At 46.0% G+C, this 17,815-nt stretch overlaps 1 protein-coding gene across 17 annotated transcripts in view; it reads left to right on the top strand.

Annotated features, from left to right (window-relative positions):
* The window catches only part of Znf618 (zinc finger protein 618), a 177,259-nt gene that overhangs the window by 73,332 nt on the left and 86,112 nt on the right, over positions 1–17,815 (top strand). The window contains exon 1 of one of the 17 annotated variants that reach the window (XM_087183330.1): positions 17,023–17,351. The exons of the other annotated variants lie outside the window; for them this stretch is intronic. Coding sequence (XP_087039456.1) covers positions 17,340–17,351 — 12 coding nt within the window. The 5' untranslated portion in view covers positions 17,023–17,339. Of the gene's footprint in view, positions 1–17,022; positions 17,352–17,815 lie in introns of those variants that run through there. 17 annotated transcript variants of the gene reach the window in all.

Here is a 17,815-nt window from a genome sequence, read left to right as displayed (position 1 = left end):
TCCAGTGAAGTTGCTTTGCCTGGTAGCACCACTCCCGCCCAGTCGGGCCTGGTAGTTGGCACTGGAAGCAATTCCCTGGCCTCTGGCCTGGTTCAGGCCCTGTCTCTACCTGGGAAGAAAGTCACAGAGAGTTGCACATCTCTTCTGTGATTACCCCGACTTTTATTTTATCTGCCCCCCTTCAAATTTTCCATTAAACCCCTGTAGATCCTGCTTCAAACAGGCAATTAGACTAACAACGTAATTATATCCCTCCATGCTAATTGTAACTGGTTTAGGGGAAAAACAAAGAGAAAGAGGCTTCAAAATCTCTGGAAACTAAAAGCTGTGGTTATAATTTCCAGGTATTTCATGTGCCTGATTGCAGCAGTCTGGTGTCTGCCTCAGGACGTAGCTTACCTCTGGCCTAGCCTGTCTCTTCCCTCCCAGGCCTTCTCCCTGCCCCATCTTTCCAGTTTTCTGTTTCTGATGCCCTGGCCCTGCTGGCCCTGGCTTCCATTCTGTGACTCTCTTAACCATGTTCACTCAGATCCTTGGAGAAAAAGAGTGTGGGCGCTGAGGTTGGAGGTGGAGGAAATGGCATTTCATCATGCTTTGTACCGTCATCTCCAGTAGCTTTGGGTTGATGACCATGTGATTTTCCCAGGGAGGTTGGTAGAGGCTCAGGAAGAATGGGCAGAGTTGGATCCGGAACCTGGATTTGAGCGCAGGGTGTGTGACGAGGAAGCTGTCAGGAGACATGTGCCACCCCACCATTCTCCACATTTGCAGAGCCTCTTCTCTGGTGACTGAGTCTCAGTGCCTGCTCTGGGCTGCTCTAGGCCTGGGGAGGGAGGCAGGCAGGTGATGGAGCAGGGGGACCATCAGGAGGAGTAACATGGGACGTAGAGTCATCAGAGAGGGCCAGGACAGGATGACTGAGAGGTTTCCTGGTGTAAGAGCTGTCTAGGGTTAGGCATGGACAATGGGAGGAGAGGTTGGTGGGCAGTGAGCCTGAGAACAGGCCCAGGAGCCCTGACGTGGCCAAGCGGTAGGAGCATGCATAGCTGGGGAAGAAGCCGCGCTGGAGAAGAGCAAGCCTGTGTCCCAGAGGAGGAGGAAGAGTGTAGAGGGAGTGTGTTGATGAAGTAAAGGTTTAAACCAAGGGAATTTATAAGGACAGACTTGTGCATTAGAAAGATGAAACAAGCTGCAGATGGAGGTTGTTGTGTGGGAAGGGTCTTGAATGGAGGTAGGAAAGCCTGCTACAGGAAAAGGGCCCAGATAATTTTCTATGAATAACTATTTGCTGGGATGGAGCTGGCCTAGCTGTGTGACTTTGAGGTGGCCATTTAATGTCTCCGAGCCCCTCTTTCCTCAGGAAATTACAGGTATTCATATTAACCTTTCCTTGTCATGGAGGCCTGTGAAAGATAAGGTCTGTAGAGAGAAGTTTCAGCTCAGACTCACATGGAGTAGGCCTCAAAGTGAGCTTGTACCAGCACGGCCAGGGAAACCTTCCCTGGTGTGCATCCTCTCTCCCATCAGCTCTGACATTTGCAGAGGGGAACTCAGGAAATTATGTGACTTGAGTTCTTGGATACAGAGTGGTTTCTCAGTCATTGTGCCTTTTGCTCTCTTGGCTTCAGACCCTGGAGAACCAGTGTGGAGAACCAGTCTGGTTCGGTGCCATTTTCCTTTTCTCAAAAACAGGGTTTCCCAGTATGATGACTGAATGTGGTTAGTGTTTCCCTTCAACACGTCACTCCTGTTGCCATTCTGAAACTAGGTTGGAGACTGTCATCTAGCAGCGGTAGGGCCACTTGGAACCCCACCTTCCTCAGCTTTTTGATTTGGGCCACTTGGTTGTCAGGTATCTTGGCCCTGGGTTTGCCATCAGTTTTCGGATGGGGCGTTTCATTAAAATTTCCATTAACTATTTTTTTCTTTTTTTAAACCAGTGAGCAGTTTATAAATTCATTAACTTTTTACTACACTTGTGAAACCAGAAAGGGGAATAAAGGAAATGAAATATTTGGTCCATAGCATTTCATTCGGAGATGGTGACCCTTCAATAAGGAGTACAAAAAGCTGTCTGAGATGCATTATTAGGAAGGTCTGCCTTCCAGAAGGATCCAGAACTGAAATATCCACCCTTTTCTCACACTTGGTAGCTAATCCATCCTTTCTTTCAAACCTACTGATTAATTTTTCACCAAGTGGATGTTAGCCCCGCAGGAGCTCCCGCTCTGGGCAAACTCTGTGACTCTGAATGTACTTCCTTATATTGAGGTGCAGTCTGACTCCTAGTCACTCTCGTATTTCGTTGGGGGCATGCGGTTAGTGATGCCAAGAAGGTTGAGTGCGCGGGCTTTCACACAAGCTTGGGTCCAGACTTGCTTTCAAGCTTGCTAGCTGTGTGATTTGAAACAAGGGATTTCTCCAACCCGAGCCTTACTTTCTTTGTAAAAGAGCATTAGTGTCTCTAATGCCGTACCAGAAAAGTGACACTAATAATCTCTACCCCACAGTTAAGTGGTAAGGATAAAATGAAATGGTTGCTAAAGATGACTGAGCCACAGCCGCATTTCAGCCTGAGCCATGTGGCTGGACTGGCCATCCATGACATTGTTATTTGAATCCAGTTTCTTCAGACAGCAGGTCATATCACCTCAGTTTCCCCACTTGTAAAGTAGGTGAATAATCCCTAGTTAATGAGGATGCTGGATAAGATCAGACACATTTAATGAACCTTTTAGAGTCAGTAGCACATAATAGTGTCTTAATCCACACTAGCACGCATCCAGCAGTTGTGGTCACCACTACTTAACAATATAAAAACTTCCCTTCCTGCATCTAATGTGTTAAAAAGGCAGAGGGTTTAAAGATGGTGTCCTCCAAGAGCCCCTCAGAAAGAAGATCTCTCAGCACTTGGCAGTCCTGTAGGGATCACCTTGCCTGGCTCTGGGTGGAGCTTGAGTACTCTGCCTGTGGAACTGCCCATTGGGTGGCCATGTCCCTGGGTCCATCCTCAGGATGGATAGACGCAGGTTTTTGCAGTCACAGGTTTTCAGTCTGGAATAGGGTGGGCCATAGGTAGTATTCTTATCCCAAGTACCTGCCCTTCTAGATATGCATCCTGAGTGTTGTAAAGCACGACAAGCTTTTCCTCAAAAGTAGTAATAATAGAAATCCAAGCAGGAAGGAGGAAAGAAATTGTTCATGTTTTTACCATCCAGGGCCAGTGCCTTTGTGGATATTGTCTCTCTGTGTGTGGAGGGTTTATTTATGTTAACTTTATGTAAAGTTAGGTATACAGTTTGGATTCTGTTCTTGTGACTTAGTATATTTCTTGTAGCTTTCCACCATTGCTGAACACCCGTTTCAACAGCTTTGTAAGCAGGACTTTGCTTACACTGTTGTACTTAGTGGTTGTCCCCAAATTTGCATTATAAATAATGTAGTGAGCATCTTCGTGCATGGCTTTTTCCTGCTTTTGTACAGTATTCATAACTTCATTTCCCAAAGTGAAATTGTGGAGTCAAAGGAGAGGGGAGTTGGTAAGACTGTTGTGACAGTTCCAAGTAAAAACTTGAAAAAAGCAGCAGTGGGTGTGACAGCTGAGACACACAGCTGCTCTGGAGATCTTTTAGAAGGACGTTTGTGGGAAAGTTGGTGTGACAGTCTGGCCACAGTGCTGCCTTCTCGTCCCCTATCCTAGCTTGTGTTGCTGGCTGCTGGCTCATATTGTTTGTTCAAATACTTTGGACCAAACCATGAGCTGGTGGCTGCAGTGTTGATTTCTGTGTGTGACTTTGTGCATTATTACTTCTGTATCCAGGCCTTTTTTTTTCATGCACAGAGCAGGCCCTCTGGCCTAAAGGACCATGTATCAATGACTGTACAGTATTTTGTACAGTAAGTCCCCAACTTACAAACAAGTTCCATTCCGGGAGAATCCTTCATAATTCAGACACCTTCATAAGCCAACAAAGAATGTTCACAACTCAAATGGTTGTTAAGTTGGGGACTTACTGTACACAGAAGGCATTCACTAGTGAAGATGATAGGAAGAAATTGCCAGCCTAGGTTTGAAAGATGTGGTGGTGGATACCCGGTACGGGGAAAGGAAGCTGGTGGTCAGTACTTTGGGTAGATCACCAGTGTCTCCACATGTCTTCAGATGTCTCCTCTGAATTGTGGAGTCATAAAATTTTCTATGATTTCCTGGTTTGAATTGGATGCAAACATTTTCCATAGTCTACTGCTCTGTCTGTGAGGTTTGCTAACAAATGATGTTGTGATAGATAGAATGAGTTCAGTAGTGAGGAAACATAATAAGGATGGTGACAGTGAAGACAATCATAGACAGCACTAGTCTGTGCCAGCTGCCGTTCGAAAATCCTACATTTGTGAACTCTTTTCATTTAATGATTTCATTAAATCAACTCATTTCATGAAAGAGAAGCAAGACATAGGATCTTGGAAAGGGAAGGATGTTGGTATTTGTCTTGGAAGAAGATGTGGATTTGAATCTCAGCCCTGCTAGTAATCATGTGACTTTGGGCAGAGTGACTTAACCTCTGCTCCTTCCTGTCTGAAATGGAAATCATGACTCCTGCCTTGTGAAAAATTAAGTGAAGTAATGGATGGAGAAATCCCCCCCCCCCGATCACTAAGCAAATACATGTGCAGCACTGATAGATTATGTTGTTCCTACCTACCTCACCCAGACTCTGGCTTCCGAGAACCTGAGTCATCTTCCCCTTTAAGGGGAAGCTCTCTGTGTGCTGGGCTGTCTGGTGGGCATCAGGGAATCCAGAGGAATAGTCCCTGCCCGGGGTGGATGGATGGTCCAGCTGGGAAGACAGGTCATAAAAAGATGACTGAGTATACCAGCTGCTTGATCAATACCATTTGAATGGCCCAGGCAATAAGTGCTTTAAGAAAACAGGGGAGGGAGATGGCCTCTGTGGCCCAGGGGAGGTGGGAATAGAGCCTGAAAGGAAAAGGAAAGGCCCTTTCTTTCTTTGCAGAATGTAGCTAAATCAAGCCTTCCGTCCCAGCCATGACATAGAAGTTCACAGGATTGAATCTCTGCCCATGTGGGTTTGGGATGCTTCGGCTTTTTATGGTACTGTTCAAAAAACAATAGAAAATTCTGGTGTGGAGCTGGGATGGCTTTGAAGGTGAAATGCTCTGGGCCCTAGGAGTGGTTTTGCCTCAGTGCAGCTGGCGTCAGAGCCTCTGCCCAGATCCCTGTAAGGGTATTGTTCTAGGTCTGGTCAGAGGATGCTTCCAGAGCACTGGGAGCTGGAGTCTGCTGGGAGATTGACAGCTAGCCTTCCATGTGAGCTTTCTGTCCATAGTCGTTTCTCAGCAAAGGCTGGAAGTGAAAATATGCTAAGGGCCTGTTGGGGCCTGGGACTGCAGGGCCACATTTCCATTTTTCAGACTCAGATTCCTGTAAACCCAGAGCTGTGATTCTGTTGGGTACACAGGAAGAGGTAGCTCAAGATGAGGCAGCCTTGTCTGTGTAGGAGTTAGACCCTGGATTGGGAAGCTGGACCTGGGTACACCCTTGGATAAGCTTGCAAGACAGTGCTCTGTATTGCAAGGGACTATATTTCCTAGGAGCCCTGGCTTTCTGGTTTCAAATAGTTCAGCCCTAGGATGTTCAGCAGGAATATTGGCACGTGAGAGGAAGGAAGAAGCCAGGGGCTCTTTCCCCTCACTCCTTCTGTGCTTCTTTGATGTCTCTGTGTAGCTCCAGCCTGCCTTTTGTGGTCCATTCCCATTGGGCAGCCCTTGCTGTAGTTTTGCCGCTTGCTGGACAGCTCCAACTTTTGGCAACATCATTTCTTCCCTTTATCTCCCCAGGTCTAGGGATGGTAGCAGCTCCCTCATGTACTAATCCCCTGGTCACCATTCAGCCCCGTTTGGCTTCTCAGTTCACTCATCAGAGGCACACTAAAGTCCCTATGTTAAATTGCCTCTATTTAAAAGACCTAGAGTAACCTAGCTGTTTTCCTAGCCCAGAACCTGAAGGACAGTCCCATGTCAGACCCCGTAGAGAGTCTGATTAGCTATTCTACTTTGCATAATCCCATGGAAGGCATTGTGAAATCATGGCTGCCCTTATGAATTCAGAGCACTAATTTTTTTTTTTCTTTTACCTCTGCAAACAAAACAAAATTGTAGAATAATTTCAGAATAACCCTGGCTGCCGAGATTTCTCAGCAGGCACCTATTGGGATGTGTAGAATTACAATCTTTCTTTTCTTCATGGACCTCTCATTTTGTAGGAAAATGAGTGGCTCTTTCCTTTCCAACTGTGAGAGGAACTATTTTGATTTTGAAAAAAATTCATACAGTTGTTCCCCCTCCCTCTGTTTGCCTGGACTGTTGATCTTGTGATATATTTATAAAGATTGTGGTTGGCTGGCCAGAAGTTATTTTGCAATAGGAATTCATAAGATTTCTACTTTGAGCATGTGTTCCAGACTTTCTTTTTTAAAAAAAAACACAACTCAGGAACATCTCTTTTGCCCTTTGGTAATTATTTCTCTTTCACACAAAAAAAGTAAGCCCTTCACTTTACTTATTTTTTTTTCTGTGAGTATTTGTCTCTGGTCTTCTGTCTTTTTTGATGTCACTTTTTACTCTGAATGTGAAGGCGCTACAGCTTCTTTGTATAAAAATGTTTTTGCAGGGCCGGGGATTTAGCTCAGTGGTTCCGCCACCTGCCTCGCAAGTGCAAGGACCCGAGTTCGATCATCGGTACCAAAAAAAAAAAAAATGTTTTTGCAAATGAGAGTGTGGTAACCTGAAATAAGGTGATTTGGGGTTCACTAAACTTCAGTTTCTATCTATAGAAGGAAGGTGTTGGCCTGGATTTGGGGCACAAGCATGTTACCATCCCCATCTTTAGTGTGCTCACTGCAGACATCACTAGGTGATCACAGCAGTCTTTCTAGGTGAGCTCCAGTGTGGCTTCAGACCTTTCTAAGCACAGGCCACGACTAATCGATTAGAATTGGCACTGAAAAGAAAGCCTATACTTCCATTCTTGGACGAGATAATTCCCTAGATCGGTAGTAGTGAACCTTTTAGAGCTTTCAGTGATATAAACAGCCTGCTGTGGCACCGGGGCCCCAGGTTCGCCACTTCTGCCCTAGACCCACTTACTGCCACAGTTCTGTAAATATTGGCAGTACTATTCTTTTACGTTTTAAACCAGTTGACTGATCTTTATGAAGCTCCATCTATGTGCAGCATAGCCCTAGCCTTACGTGCTGGGGAGCCACAGGGAATCTCAACAAAGTTAGCTCTGGGAACCTACAGAGTGGCTGGGAGTAGGGCTGCACAGAGTGGTGGTGTTCGGCATGTCCTTAGCACTCTAGGATCAAGGTGTCCTGTGGTCAGGGATGGCTTCCTGGAAGAGGCTGGAGTGGACTCTAATCCAGGCAGTGAGACCACAGAAGCAAACACAGAAACAGCAGAATCAGCAAGCTTTAGAATAGGAGAATCCTTGGAGACCATCTCATCAAAATTTTCTACTTTATAGTGATGGAAACAGGCTCACAGGGAAAAACGTGACTTTCTGGAACTTTAACAATCATTTTACAGCTAAAAATGGTTGAGAAATAATCGTAATAAAAAGTAATAATAATATTGGTAATATTTTTATCATACTTCATTTACGTTAGGCATATTTAAAGGTTTATATCTCTTAGACTTAGCCCTCGGTACCCTTGTGGGTTAAGTACTGTTACTATCCCCATTGAGGAAACTGAGTCACAGAGGTTATGTGATTTACTCAGTGTCACCAGCTTATGATCTCTGGAGCTTGAACCCAGCCCGTGTGCCTCCAGATTCTGTTCTGGGAGCTACTGTGCCAAATCTTGGCTGTAGTGACCAGAATATTAAAAAAATGTATTAATGTTATTTCCCACTATTCATGTAATCAAAATGCTATCATCTAGGTGTGAGGCTCATTTAGTACTGTTAGTACTGGCTGAGAATATTACAGACTTTGTCATTTCATCCACCCACCAGCCATGCCATTAGGCAATTTTCATGTCTGTTTCACATTAGTGAAAATGGAGGCTCAAAGATGTGGGGACTGGAACAAGGTCATGATGCTACTTAGTGGCCTGGTCAGAATGCAGACCTAGGTCTCCCTGGCTCCAGTGTCAGTTGGGAGGTTTTTGAGAAGCCATCAGTCCAGCACCCCCATTGGGCAGGCAGTGCCTTCCCCAGCAGGTGAGGAGAGGGCCTTTCTGGCATTTGTGGCTCTTGCTCCTGGCTGGTGAGGTTGTCTAGGCACCAGCACTACTGCAGCCGTGTACAGTGGGCTCAAGCCTTGGGTTCCCTTGAAGAGATTGGAAGACATCCTCTTCCCCTCCTGCCTCATTTACAGGTAGATACCTAAGGGGGTGATTTGCAACCTTGTCCCCCAATTCTGGCTTCCTCTAATTTGGAGTTTGCAATTCTTTGTATTTATAATAGGATCCCCCCCTCCCCCGCCGGAAGCAAGAAAGTTTTCTTTTTTAACTCCCCTCCCCCACTTCCTGCTGATGTGAAGTGAATATTTATCACATATTTAATGAGTAATCTGAGACTTGGCTTGGTGAGGCTGTACCAGGACATGGTTTATGGCTGATCTGGTTTTAACTTGCTCCAGGCGGTTTTCCCTGGAGTTTTCTGTAAAATCATAAACCTGGAGAGAGAATTTTTGTGGAATCCAGTCACATGACTTGGTCTTTTATAAATTGAGAGATTAGCTATGTGACTGTAAAGAACTAAGATGCATTCTTGTTTTTCTTTCTTTCTTTCTTTCTTTCTTTTTTTCTTTCTTTTTTTTTTTAAGAAAACAAACAGCAGCATTTATGCACCCAGGAGCATGTCCACTCCGAAACATGGGGAAAGTCACTCTCCAAGGGCATCTACTAGCTCTGAAGGTAGCTTGGGGTTTGAAAAGGTAGACTTGGCCTGGGGTCCTAGGTGGGTCCCTGTACTCCACCTGCTTCTGAGGCCTTACCTGGACACCAGGGCTGGTGACATTCCTGTCTTTCAGAGTAACTGAGGACATTACCTGAAAGGGGATGTTCTGTGCCCAAGCCAGACATCACATGGGAGGTGCTCAGTAGGTGACGGCTGCTCCTGGACAGCAGGCATCATCGTGGTAGAAGCCCTGTGTGCTGAGCTGGTGGTAATGCTGACACTCTCTAGATGTGAAAGTCTATTCCAAGTACATGACTGACCCAATTATTTCATTTGCCCAGCAGCCCTAAGATGTGGGCACAGGTCCCCCCATTCTACAGAGGAGGGACCTTAGGCACTCTGAGTCCTGACTTGGCCAAGGTCTCACTAGTAAGGGGTGGGACCTTGCACCCACCTGACTCCCAGGGACACCACCCCAGCCTAGGCCTCTGGCTTCCCTCTTCCAGTGCAGTCTCAGAGCCTGAGGACTTTGTGCCCTCAGGCCTTCTTAGCCCAGTCCCTGGAGTCACCGGTGAAGATGGAATTCTGGCCACGTTTCTCCGCTAGCAGGGGCCCTCATGTTGGGGAAGGAGCGAGGGAAGCTCCTGTACTAACTCTGAAACTCTTTCGTAAATGCAAAATTCTTTCACTATAAAATGTTTAAAAACCACAGCACCTTCTTCGGCCTGGCCCAGAAGAAGCCCTACTCTATGAAGCAACTTGTAGAATGCTTCGTGATCGACCTAGCCAGGGGAACAGATTGAACATGCGTAACACAGCTGGGAGCCATCATGGAGCCCTTCTGATGTGGACTTGGGGTTCTAACCCTGGTGGCAGCTGGTCCGTTGGGGACCAGCCTTGCACACTGGGTGGTGGGTCTCATGTGGCAGTACCAGGGAGGCTTCTGTCCCCTTCTTTCTAGAGCCAAGGTTTCTCCTCCTTTAAAGACTATAACCCAGGCCTCTGGATTGGGGTGACCTGTTCTACTTCCCTCCCTGTCAGGGGCCCAGGTTTGTGTATGGAGATGTCCTCTGCACACAGCATGAGATTGGCAGTGTTTTTCAACAGTTAATCTTTTAAAATGACAACAACAATCCCCTGCCATTCACTGAGCCACTGTGCATGCCAGCTTTGTGCTAGGTGTTTTCCTCATGTCTTCTCAGTTAGTCCTTACCACTCCCGGAAGCTCCCAGTCCTGGAGCTTTCTCTTCTCCACCACCTTGCAAACCATCATCATCTGTTCTGCACAGGGGCTGGGGGTAAAACTGGCCTCTGTGGTGAGCCCCCTGCTTCCCACTTCCATAATGTGGCCAGCAGATACTTTTGGGGGTACACATGACTTCCAGAGCTGCCCATGAGCCTCAGTCTCCTTAGCTTGACTTCAGGTGCTTGCTAATGACTGTCTGTTGATGAAGAAGAAGGTGATGATGGTGACAGGATCTGGATGCACTCTGTGTGGCTACCCACAGAGAGAAGAACCCACCTATACCTGGAAACTCACAGGAAATAGGCCCGTGCTGCTTCCATTCCCAGAAAACTTGATTTAGTTCTTGACACTTCACACCAGAGACTTAGGGCTTGGGGAAGGGCAAGAGAGCATTGTAACTGGGAGAAATAAAGGAATTGGTCATTTTCTGGGGATTTCCCCTGTAGTTGGAAACTTGGCTAACCCGTCACACTGTCACTGGGGCTTCTGTCAGAGAATCTGCCTGAACTTCACTGAGAGTCTGCACATTTCTATTCTGTGAACCATTGTGACCACTCTGTGGCAAAAGGAAAAAACCAAGGTTCTTTCTGCCAAGTCCAGATGGAGGCCTGGACTCTGTCCTGGAATTCAGTCACAACCTCCTGGTATTAGCCTGTGCATGTTGGGTGGACTTGTTTCCTCCCCAAGAAGTGGAGGCCTGCGTTGCTTGGTGACCCAGGCTTCCTAGCCAGACAAGATGGCGCCCTCTCACTGCCCTGCCCATGGAGGGTGTTGCTCCCCTTACCCCGCCTGTGTGAGCTTTGTCCACGTAGAGATCTCACACTCCTCCACCTTGAGTGTGAGCTCTGCTGCCTCTATACACACCCCCCCTCGGGATGCCCTTGACCCTGCCATCTTGTCAGGTCCTGTTGTTAGAGATGCTCATGGAACCCTGCCCTTTCTCTTCAGAGCGCATGCCTCAGTTGGTAATTATAAGTTGATAGCCCAAAGTCATTAAGTCATCACTGCCTGTCTCCTGAGTATGTTCTATGTCCCCAGGAACTACATAGCACTTAGTAGGAACTTATCATAGTAATGCACAGAAATACTGGTGAATTAATAAGGAACCATGTTGGATTCATCTTGATATCGCTTCTCCTGCCAAGGCCTTGGTCAGAATCACACATCTAATAGGAGCCCTATAAATATTTACTGGAAAACAGCAGGCTTTCAGAATTTCACTTTCTACCCAGAATCATCTTTCCAGCCTCTTCCCACCCCACAGGCTTGGAACCCAAGGCATTCAGTGGCTCTGAACAATCAGGTACAGTTGGGAAAGGAAATACGAAATTAAAAACCAAGTACCACGTGTTAGAAGTGTGTTGCTAAATAGAATCTAAGAGGCCTGGCTTAATTGGAGAACTTAGTTGGGGGGGATGACACAATCTTTCTTATAACTTGCAAAGCCGTTGTTCAGCATTGCATAGTCATCCTTCCTAGGTGTTTTTTTAGGAACACATGATGAATGCAGGTGAGGGCTCTCTGTGCCCAACGTAGGCCTCGAGGTTAGATCATCAGGATTGTTCAGGGTTAGTTTTATTCAGTTGTTCTAGAGATGAAGGGCCAAGTATGTAGCAGACATAGCCTTGGATATGGAGTGAGAAGACCTGGGTGAGCCCCTGCCAAGTCACAGATCACCTGGGTGACCTTGGGCCCAACGGGGTGCTGGGTTAATCCAAAATTAAAGGGGATAGTTAAACTGCAATGTCTCTTCTGCAGGGTCATTGGGAGATCCTGCATGGTCTAGGTCTATACAGTGCTGTACCCATGGTCAATATTCTCATGGACCAGAAAGACCAAATTCCCTTTTGTGGAGCTACTGCCCAAGACTTGGAGTTTTTCCTGACTCCTTCTCATACCCGACATCCAGTTCATCAGGTCCACTGCCTTCCACTGTGCTCAGAGGAAGCCAACCCTTCTAACTCCCTTCACTATGGCCACCCCAGCTCCAGTCACCATCGCTTACAGTCTGCTTTCAACACACCAGCCACACTGATTTTCTACACACAAAATTCAACCACGTACCAAGGCCAAAGCCTTCTAGTGGCTCCCTAGAGTGAAAGCCAAAGCCCTTCAGTGGCCTGCAAGACCTGCATGAGCTGACCTCCATCACCTCTGGTCCACACTCACTTCCCCCCAGGTACACCAGCATCCTTGCTGTTTACCGGCACACCAGCCCCCATTCTGGCCTGTGGCTGGTAGTGGCTGTTCTCTCTTGCCCAGAACCTGTATGGCTGGTCTTTCCCTCCTTTCAGTGTCTGCCCTCCTTCCAGGAGACTGCCCTGACCACTATAATTAAAATTTAGGTGAGAAGACAGAAACTTACATGTTCAATTTTGGGTATCCACTGGCTGTTGGAAAGGAAAGAGATGCATAAACGAGACTTGAGTTGTTTCAGATCCATTGTCCTTTGTAAATATAGGGGATTATAGAATCATCCTCTGGACAGATATAATGCCTCCACAGGTTCTGGGCCAAGTGCATTTTGTTGTAGCCACCTCTGAGGCGCCACATCTTCTGCAGGGTTAGGTATACCTGTTGGTCATTTAGTACCATGCATGTGAAACATATGCATGTTGTAGCATAGCATGCAGTTGGTTCTTCTGATTATAACTTTCACACCAATCATTGAGAATCGATTGGGTACAAGATTTTAAAGGTGTTAGAGCATGCAGAGAGATTCCCTTTCCTCTCCGGGCCCCTGTGCACAGTTATCTTCCCTAAGAGTGTAGATGTCTGATAATTCCTGACCACTGGGGATTTGGAATTGTATCCCAGTGGTTTTCAAGCTGTACATCCAAAGCCCAGCATAGTGGTTGACACGTAGTAGGTTTTCAACAAATACCTGCTGAGTGATTAGAGGAGTGATTGATTATTAAAGATCAATTGATGTGTTTCATCCACATAGAATGGCCAGTGCAGTTCATCATTCATCTAGGCAACCTCATTATCAGTGTTTCCTGAGAATCCCAGTGAACGGATTCAACAATATTTGCTGAATATTTGCTCCATTCTGGGCCATAACCATGTGTCAGATGGGATCTTTGCCCAAGAGAAGTGGCACACAGACTTGGTGGTGGTGGTGGCTGGTGGGGGCCGTTGGTGGGGGCTCTAGGAACTGTGGCCTCAGTCCCATTGGATTGGTGGAAGATGCTGATAGCGATGTGTTACAGTGTTGGGAGAACAATGAACAGGGACAAATTAAATCTCGTCGGGGGAGGGGAATCAGTCAATTCTCCCGAGAGGAAGTGATTTTCAGGTTGCAGTGGGGGAGGGAAAAGGCAAGATCCTAATTATTCTGCTATGGATATATGCTGGGGTGGGTCCGTAGTGGGCTTGGCTGGCTGAGGTGCCATCTTGGACGTGCCTACTCCAAGATGGTGGCCCCAGTGTCCTCATAGAGCTGGGGGCACCACAAGCCCCCATGTTTGTGGTGACACTTCAGCCTCCCTGAGTCTCTGGCTCAGCTCCCTTATCACAGAAAGGCATTTTATTCTTAGAGATCAGGCAGCCAGGACCCAAGGAGCTGTTTTTCCTCCATTGTGCAAGCATGACAAATCATTAATTTTTGATTGATTTGCTTAGAATTATGGGCGCCCCAGCATTCTTTCCGCCGCTGAACAGCTGTATAACAAATGAATATATCAGTGCGCACAAAAGATTGGAGATCTAAGAGAAGCAATTACATTGGCCACCCTCCCCCACCCTTACCCCTTCCCGGGCAATGAAGGGAGGAAATTTTTACCAGAAATTCCTCAAGTGGCTTTTTAAAAAATGCCTTTTTATAATTGAATTAAATCTTTATCTCTTTATCTTTTACAGCAGATTTCCAAACACACACCAGTTTCCCACATGCTTGGGTTCTATCCATCTAGCAGAAATCTTTAATAATGAAATTTCAACTTGTGAATTAAAACCAAAACTGAAAAAAAAAAAAGAGGAAAAAAAAGAGCAAATTCCATCCCTCTTTTTTTTTTTTTTTTTCTTTCTTTTAAAAATTTTTTTGGTTGCTGCTATTCCTTTAAGATTTTGGAACCGTACCAGTGCACTAAATGTGACCTCCATAACTTTTAAATTAAGAATTTATGCTGGCTTGAAATTTATGAAATATTTCAGCATGAAAGAAAGCCTTTTTCCCTCAGGAAAATTGAGCAATAAATCACAGCACTGTGGATTTACTGCCCTAGAGCCAGCGAGAGATAGGATTTTTTTTTTTTTTTGCTTCATTCTGAAAAAAAAAAAAAGTAATCATATAAGACAGCTTAGCTGCTGTCCTCCCACTCTCTAGAATTTTTAATTTCAGCTGTTTCTGCTTGGATTTATTTCCAATATTCCTGCTCGGCTTTTCAATTTCCTCAGTTATTAAATTTTAATTCAGTGCATTAGCATTTAAATTAAAAAAGGGTTTATTTTATCGAAATCGTTGGCCAGCCCCCATCCCATAGCACACGAATTGCCTGTTTCTGCCATTTGCACAAAATGTGAAATGCAGCTAATGTCTTACAACTTACATTTGCACAAATTTAGAAATAAAATTTCTGGGTTTGGAATAATATTTTCTTTCCAAGAAAACCCTTAATAAGAGAATGGAAAAGAACAACTTAGCATTCATTTGGGAGGGAAGAGGAGGGTCTAATGAAACTAAAAATAGCCCTGCCCAGGTCCTGTGGAGAAGCTGGTGAATAAGGAATGGGTGGGGCTAGCAAAGGGGGATGGGCACCCTGGTGGGCTGGAGGCTTGGTTCCCTTTACCCCCAGCCACTAGGTGAGTCCCCCGCCATATTTCATTTTCTTAGAGGGTCTGGTTAAAGTTGACATAAAGTTGTTAGGGAGGAGGGGGTCTGATTTAACCCTCTGCCCTCACCCCCATTTTTACCTATGGAAAACCTCAGGTCCAGAGAAAGAAAAGAGCTTGTGAAGTTCGAAGTGAGCCCTAGACAGAGCCAGGACAAGACATCCTTTGTCACAAGGAAGCACGTGACCCTTTGGTAGAAGATGATGGTGTGACATAGAAGCCGCTGAATTTCCGTTACCTGAGTGGTTACTGCTTACACCAGGCATGGGCTTGGTGCCTTACATTCTGTGTTCAGTGTGGTTCCCACTGAACCTCGGAGTTGTGGTGATCTGTGGACCCTTGTGAGATGGGACTTGCAATGTGGGATTCTGGGCAGTCCAGGGTGGTTGGTGACTTGCTCACCTACTCTGTGATCTTGTATAGCCATTCTATCCTCCTGTGCCTCAGTCTCTTGGACACAATCAATGGTGGCCTCTGTCTCTATGGCTAGAGTTGTTAGTGGTTGATAGAGTTACTGTACAGACCCTAAGAATTTTTGTTTTTTTGGTACTGGCGATCGAACTCGGGTCCTTGCGCTTGCGAGGCAGGCGGCAGAACCACTGAGCTAAATCCCCGGTCCAGCCCTAAGTACGTTTACGCGTTCCCCCTTATTAAAGTTATCATAGGTCTGACACCAGTCCTGTGAAGTAGGTCTTAGGATTCATGCCTGCACAATTTGCAGATGAGGAAACTGAGGCCTTAGCAGCCCAGGTGACTTGCTAAACAACACACAACTAGAAAATGGCAAAAGTAGGACTCCGACCCAGCCTCTACACCCTGTGCTCTTCAACTTTAATTCATTTGGAGAATCAGGTCAGATTATGCTAGATAAAGGAGAGTTTGTCGTTTAGGTTGAATTATATGAATTTGCTCATATTAGACCATTTTGGTCTAAGACAATGGCAGCATCAGAGTTCAGGTTAACTCAAATACAAGGGATAAGCATGATTTATTTTCTTTTTTTTTTTAGCATGATTTATTTTCAAGGGCATGGACAAAGCCAGCCAAGTGTCATATAGGCCTCTACTCTTGAGAGTTGATGTAGTCAGCACCATGGGCTTCAGCTGCAGGGGCCAGGAGGCTGTGCCCTGTCATGATGGTGGGCCATGGTTGCCATGTGCTGTGATGTTGACATATCCCATCTTGGACGTCTAGCACTGCATCCATTGTCCACCGCCATGCCATCCCATACCTGCATCTGCTACTAATGGAAGGACATCCCTCACCCTGCCCAGGTAGGTAGTCCTCCTGCCTCCCGCAGCTCCAGGACCCCAGTGCCACGCAAAAGGATTTGTTTCAACAACTATTGGAATATATCTAGCATTCTGTCTGTTTTATAAAGATGAGTGGAAAATAGAAGTTAGTGTGGCTGCCAGTAATACAGAGTGAAAGAAAAACAAGAGTGGAGATTGTCAGCTGTGCCAGAAGCAGAGCCTCAGATCCTCCCTGCCCTATGACAGTTCACTGCTCTTGACTTGGTCAACCCTAAGTAAAACTGTGATGGCAGAGGACAAAAAAAGGCATCATTAAAAATGCGTGAGCAATGGTAGAAGAGCACACACAGATGGGAAAGGAGAGAGATCATTTGAAGTTTTGGTACCAGGGATCGAACTCAGGACCTTGCACTTGCAAAGCAGGCGGCGGAACCACTGAGCTAAATCCCTGGCCTGAGGTTTTGGTTTCTTAAAGCTCTCTGGGTCAGAACTTCCACCCCCTATCACCCCTGCCTCTTAGGATATGAACATTAAAACAACTTTGTGTACAAGAATGCAAAATGTGAGAAAGAGGCTGCACCTGGTCCTGTTCCATTGGTCCCAGGGAAACGATGCACAAGCCACTTCCCATCTTCTTATTTCTTTCGTGGAAATCGAATACCCACATCCTATTACTTTCTCCTTCCACATCTTATATTTCACCCTCCCTATTCATCCTTTTTCATTTTCCTCATGTGGAATATGGGGCTCTGTGATGTCACCCCATTTCCCATTTGGTTCTCTTGAATGTCATTGGGAGATAAAGTGTTCCAGAGCTGAAGGGGAGGCCTTGGGAGTGACTCAGACCTGACCTGATAGCTGTGGAACTTTCAATAAATGACTTAAAGGCAGTGACCCTCTCTGTCTTTACCTGTGAAGTGGAAATTTTGTGTGTGTTGTGGAGGGCCTGTCGAGAATCAAACGAGATGAGGCATTAATGTCCTTCCAGTAGCACTTGGTGGGAAGTTACCCAGGGGAGGAATGCCACAGCCACAGGGGCCAGGCAGGCACTGGATGTAAGACAGGAAGAAGTGGCGGGAACTATGAAGAAGCAGGTAGGTTAGCTCTGGCTGTCAGTCTGTGGGGCTGTGTGTCACTGGATTTTTTAAAGTGAAGCTGGAAATCTTTGGGACAAAACCCCTTTACTCTATACGTTACTGGTTCTTTTGAATGAAGTCTGCTATCTGGTTTTCCCAGTGTGCAACTTCTTGTCAGCATGTCTCAAAGGTAGCTCTTTTACTATAGAGCCCAAATTCTTCATGCACAGTCCTGAATCTGAAAAGCTTGGAAACAAAAAGATTGTAGCTGATGAGCAGCAGAATTTGATTGGAAGGGCAATGAGGCTGCTTAATGGTCACCAGTCATGTGCCCATGTACGGTTGCTTGTGCTTGTGTCACCACTGAAACATCAGGGTGTGCAGTTACTGGGGCCCTCACAGACCCTGCTGGGGTGTTTCCAAATACAAGGCACGTGCAGTATTACCTTTCTAAACTTGGAAAATTTTTGAGTTTGTGAACA

Source organism: Heterocephalus glaber, unplaced genomic scaffold, assembly GCF_053883595.1.
Source record: "Heterocephalus glaber isolate CG9 unplaced genomic scaffold, H.glaber_assembly_v1.0 deba00001479, whole genome shotgun sequence".
Lineage (NCBI taxonomy): Eukaryota > Metazoa > Chordata > Mammalia > Rodentia > Bathyergidae > Heterocephalus > Heterocephalus glaber.
Note: the sequence above shows the minus strand (reverse complement) of the source record. Positions and strands in the feature narration are given on the sequence as shown.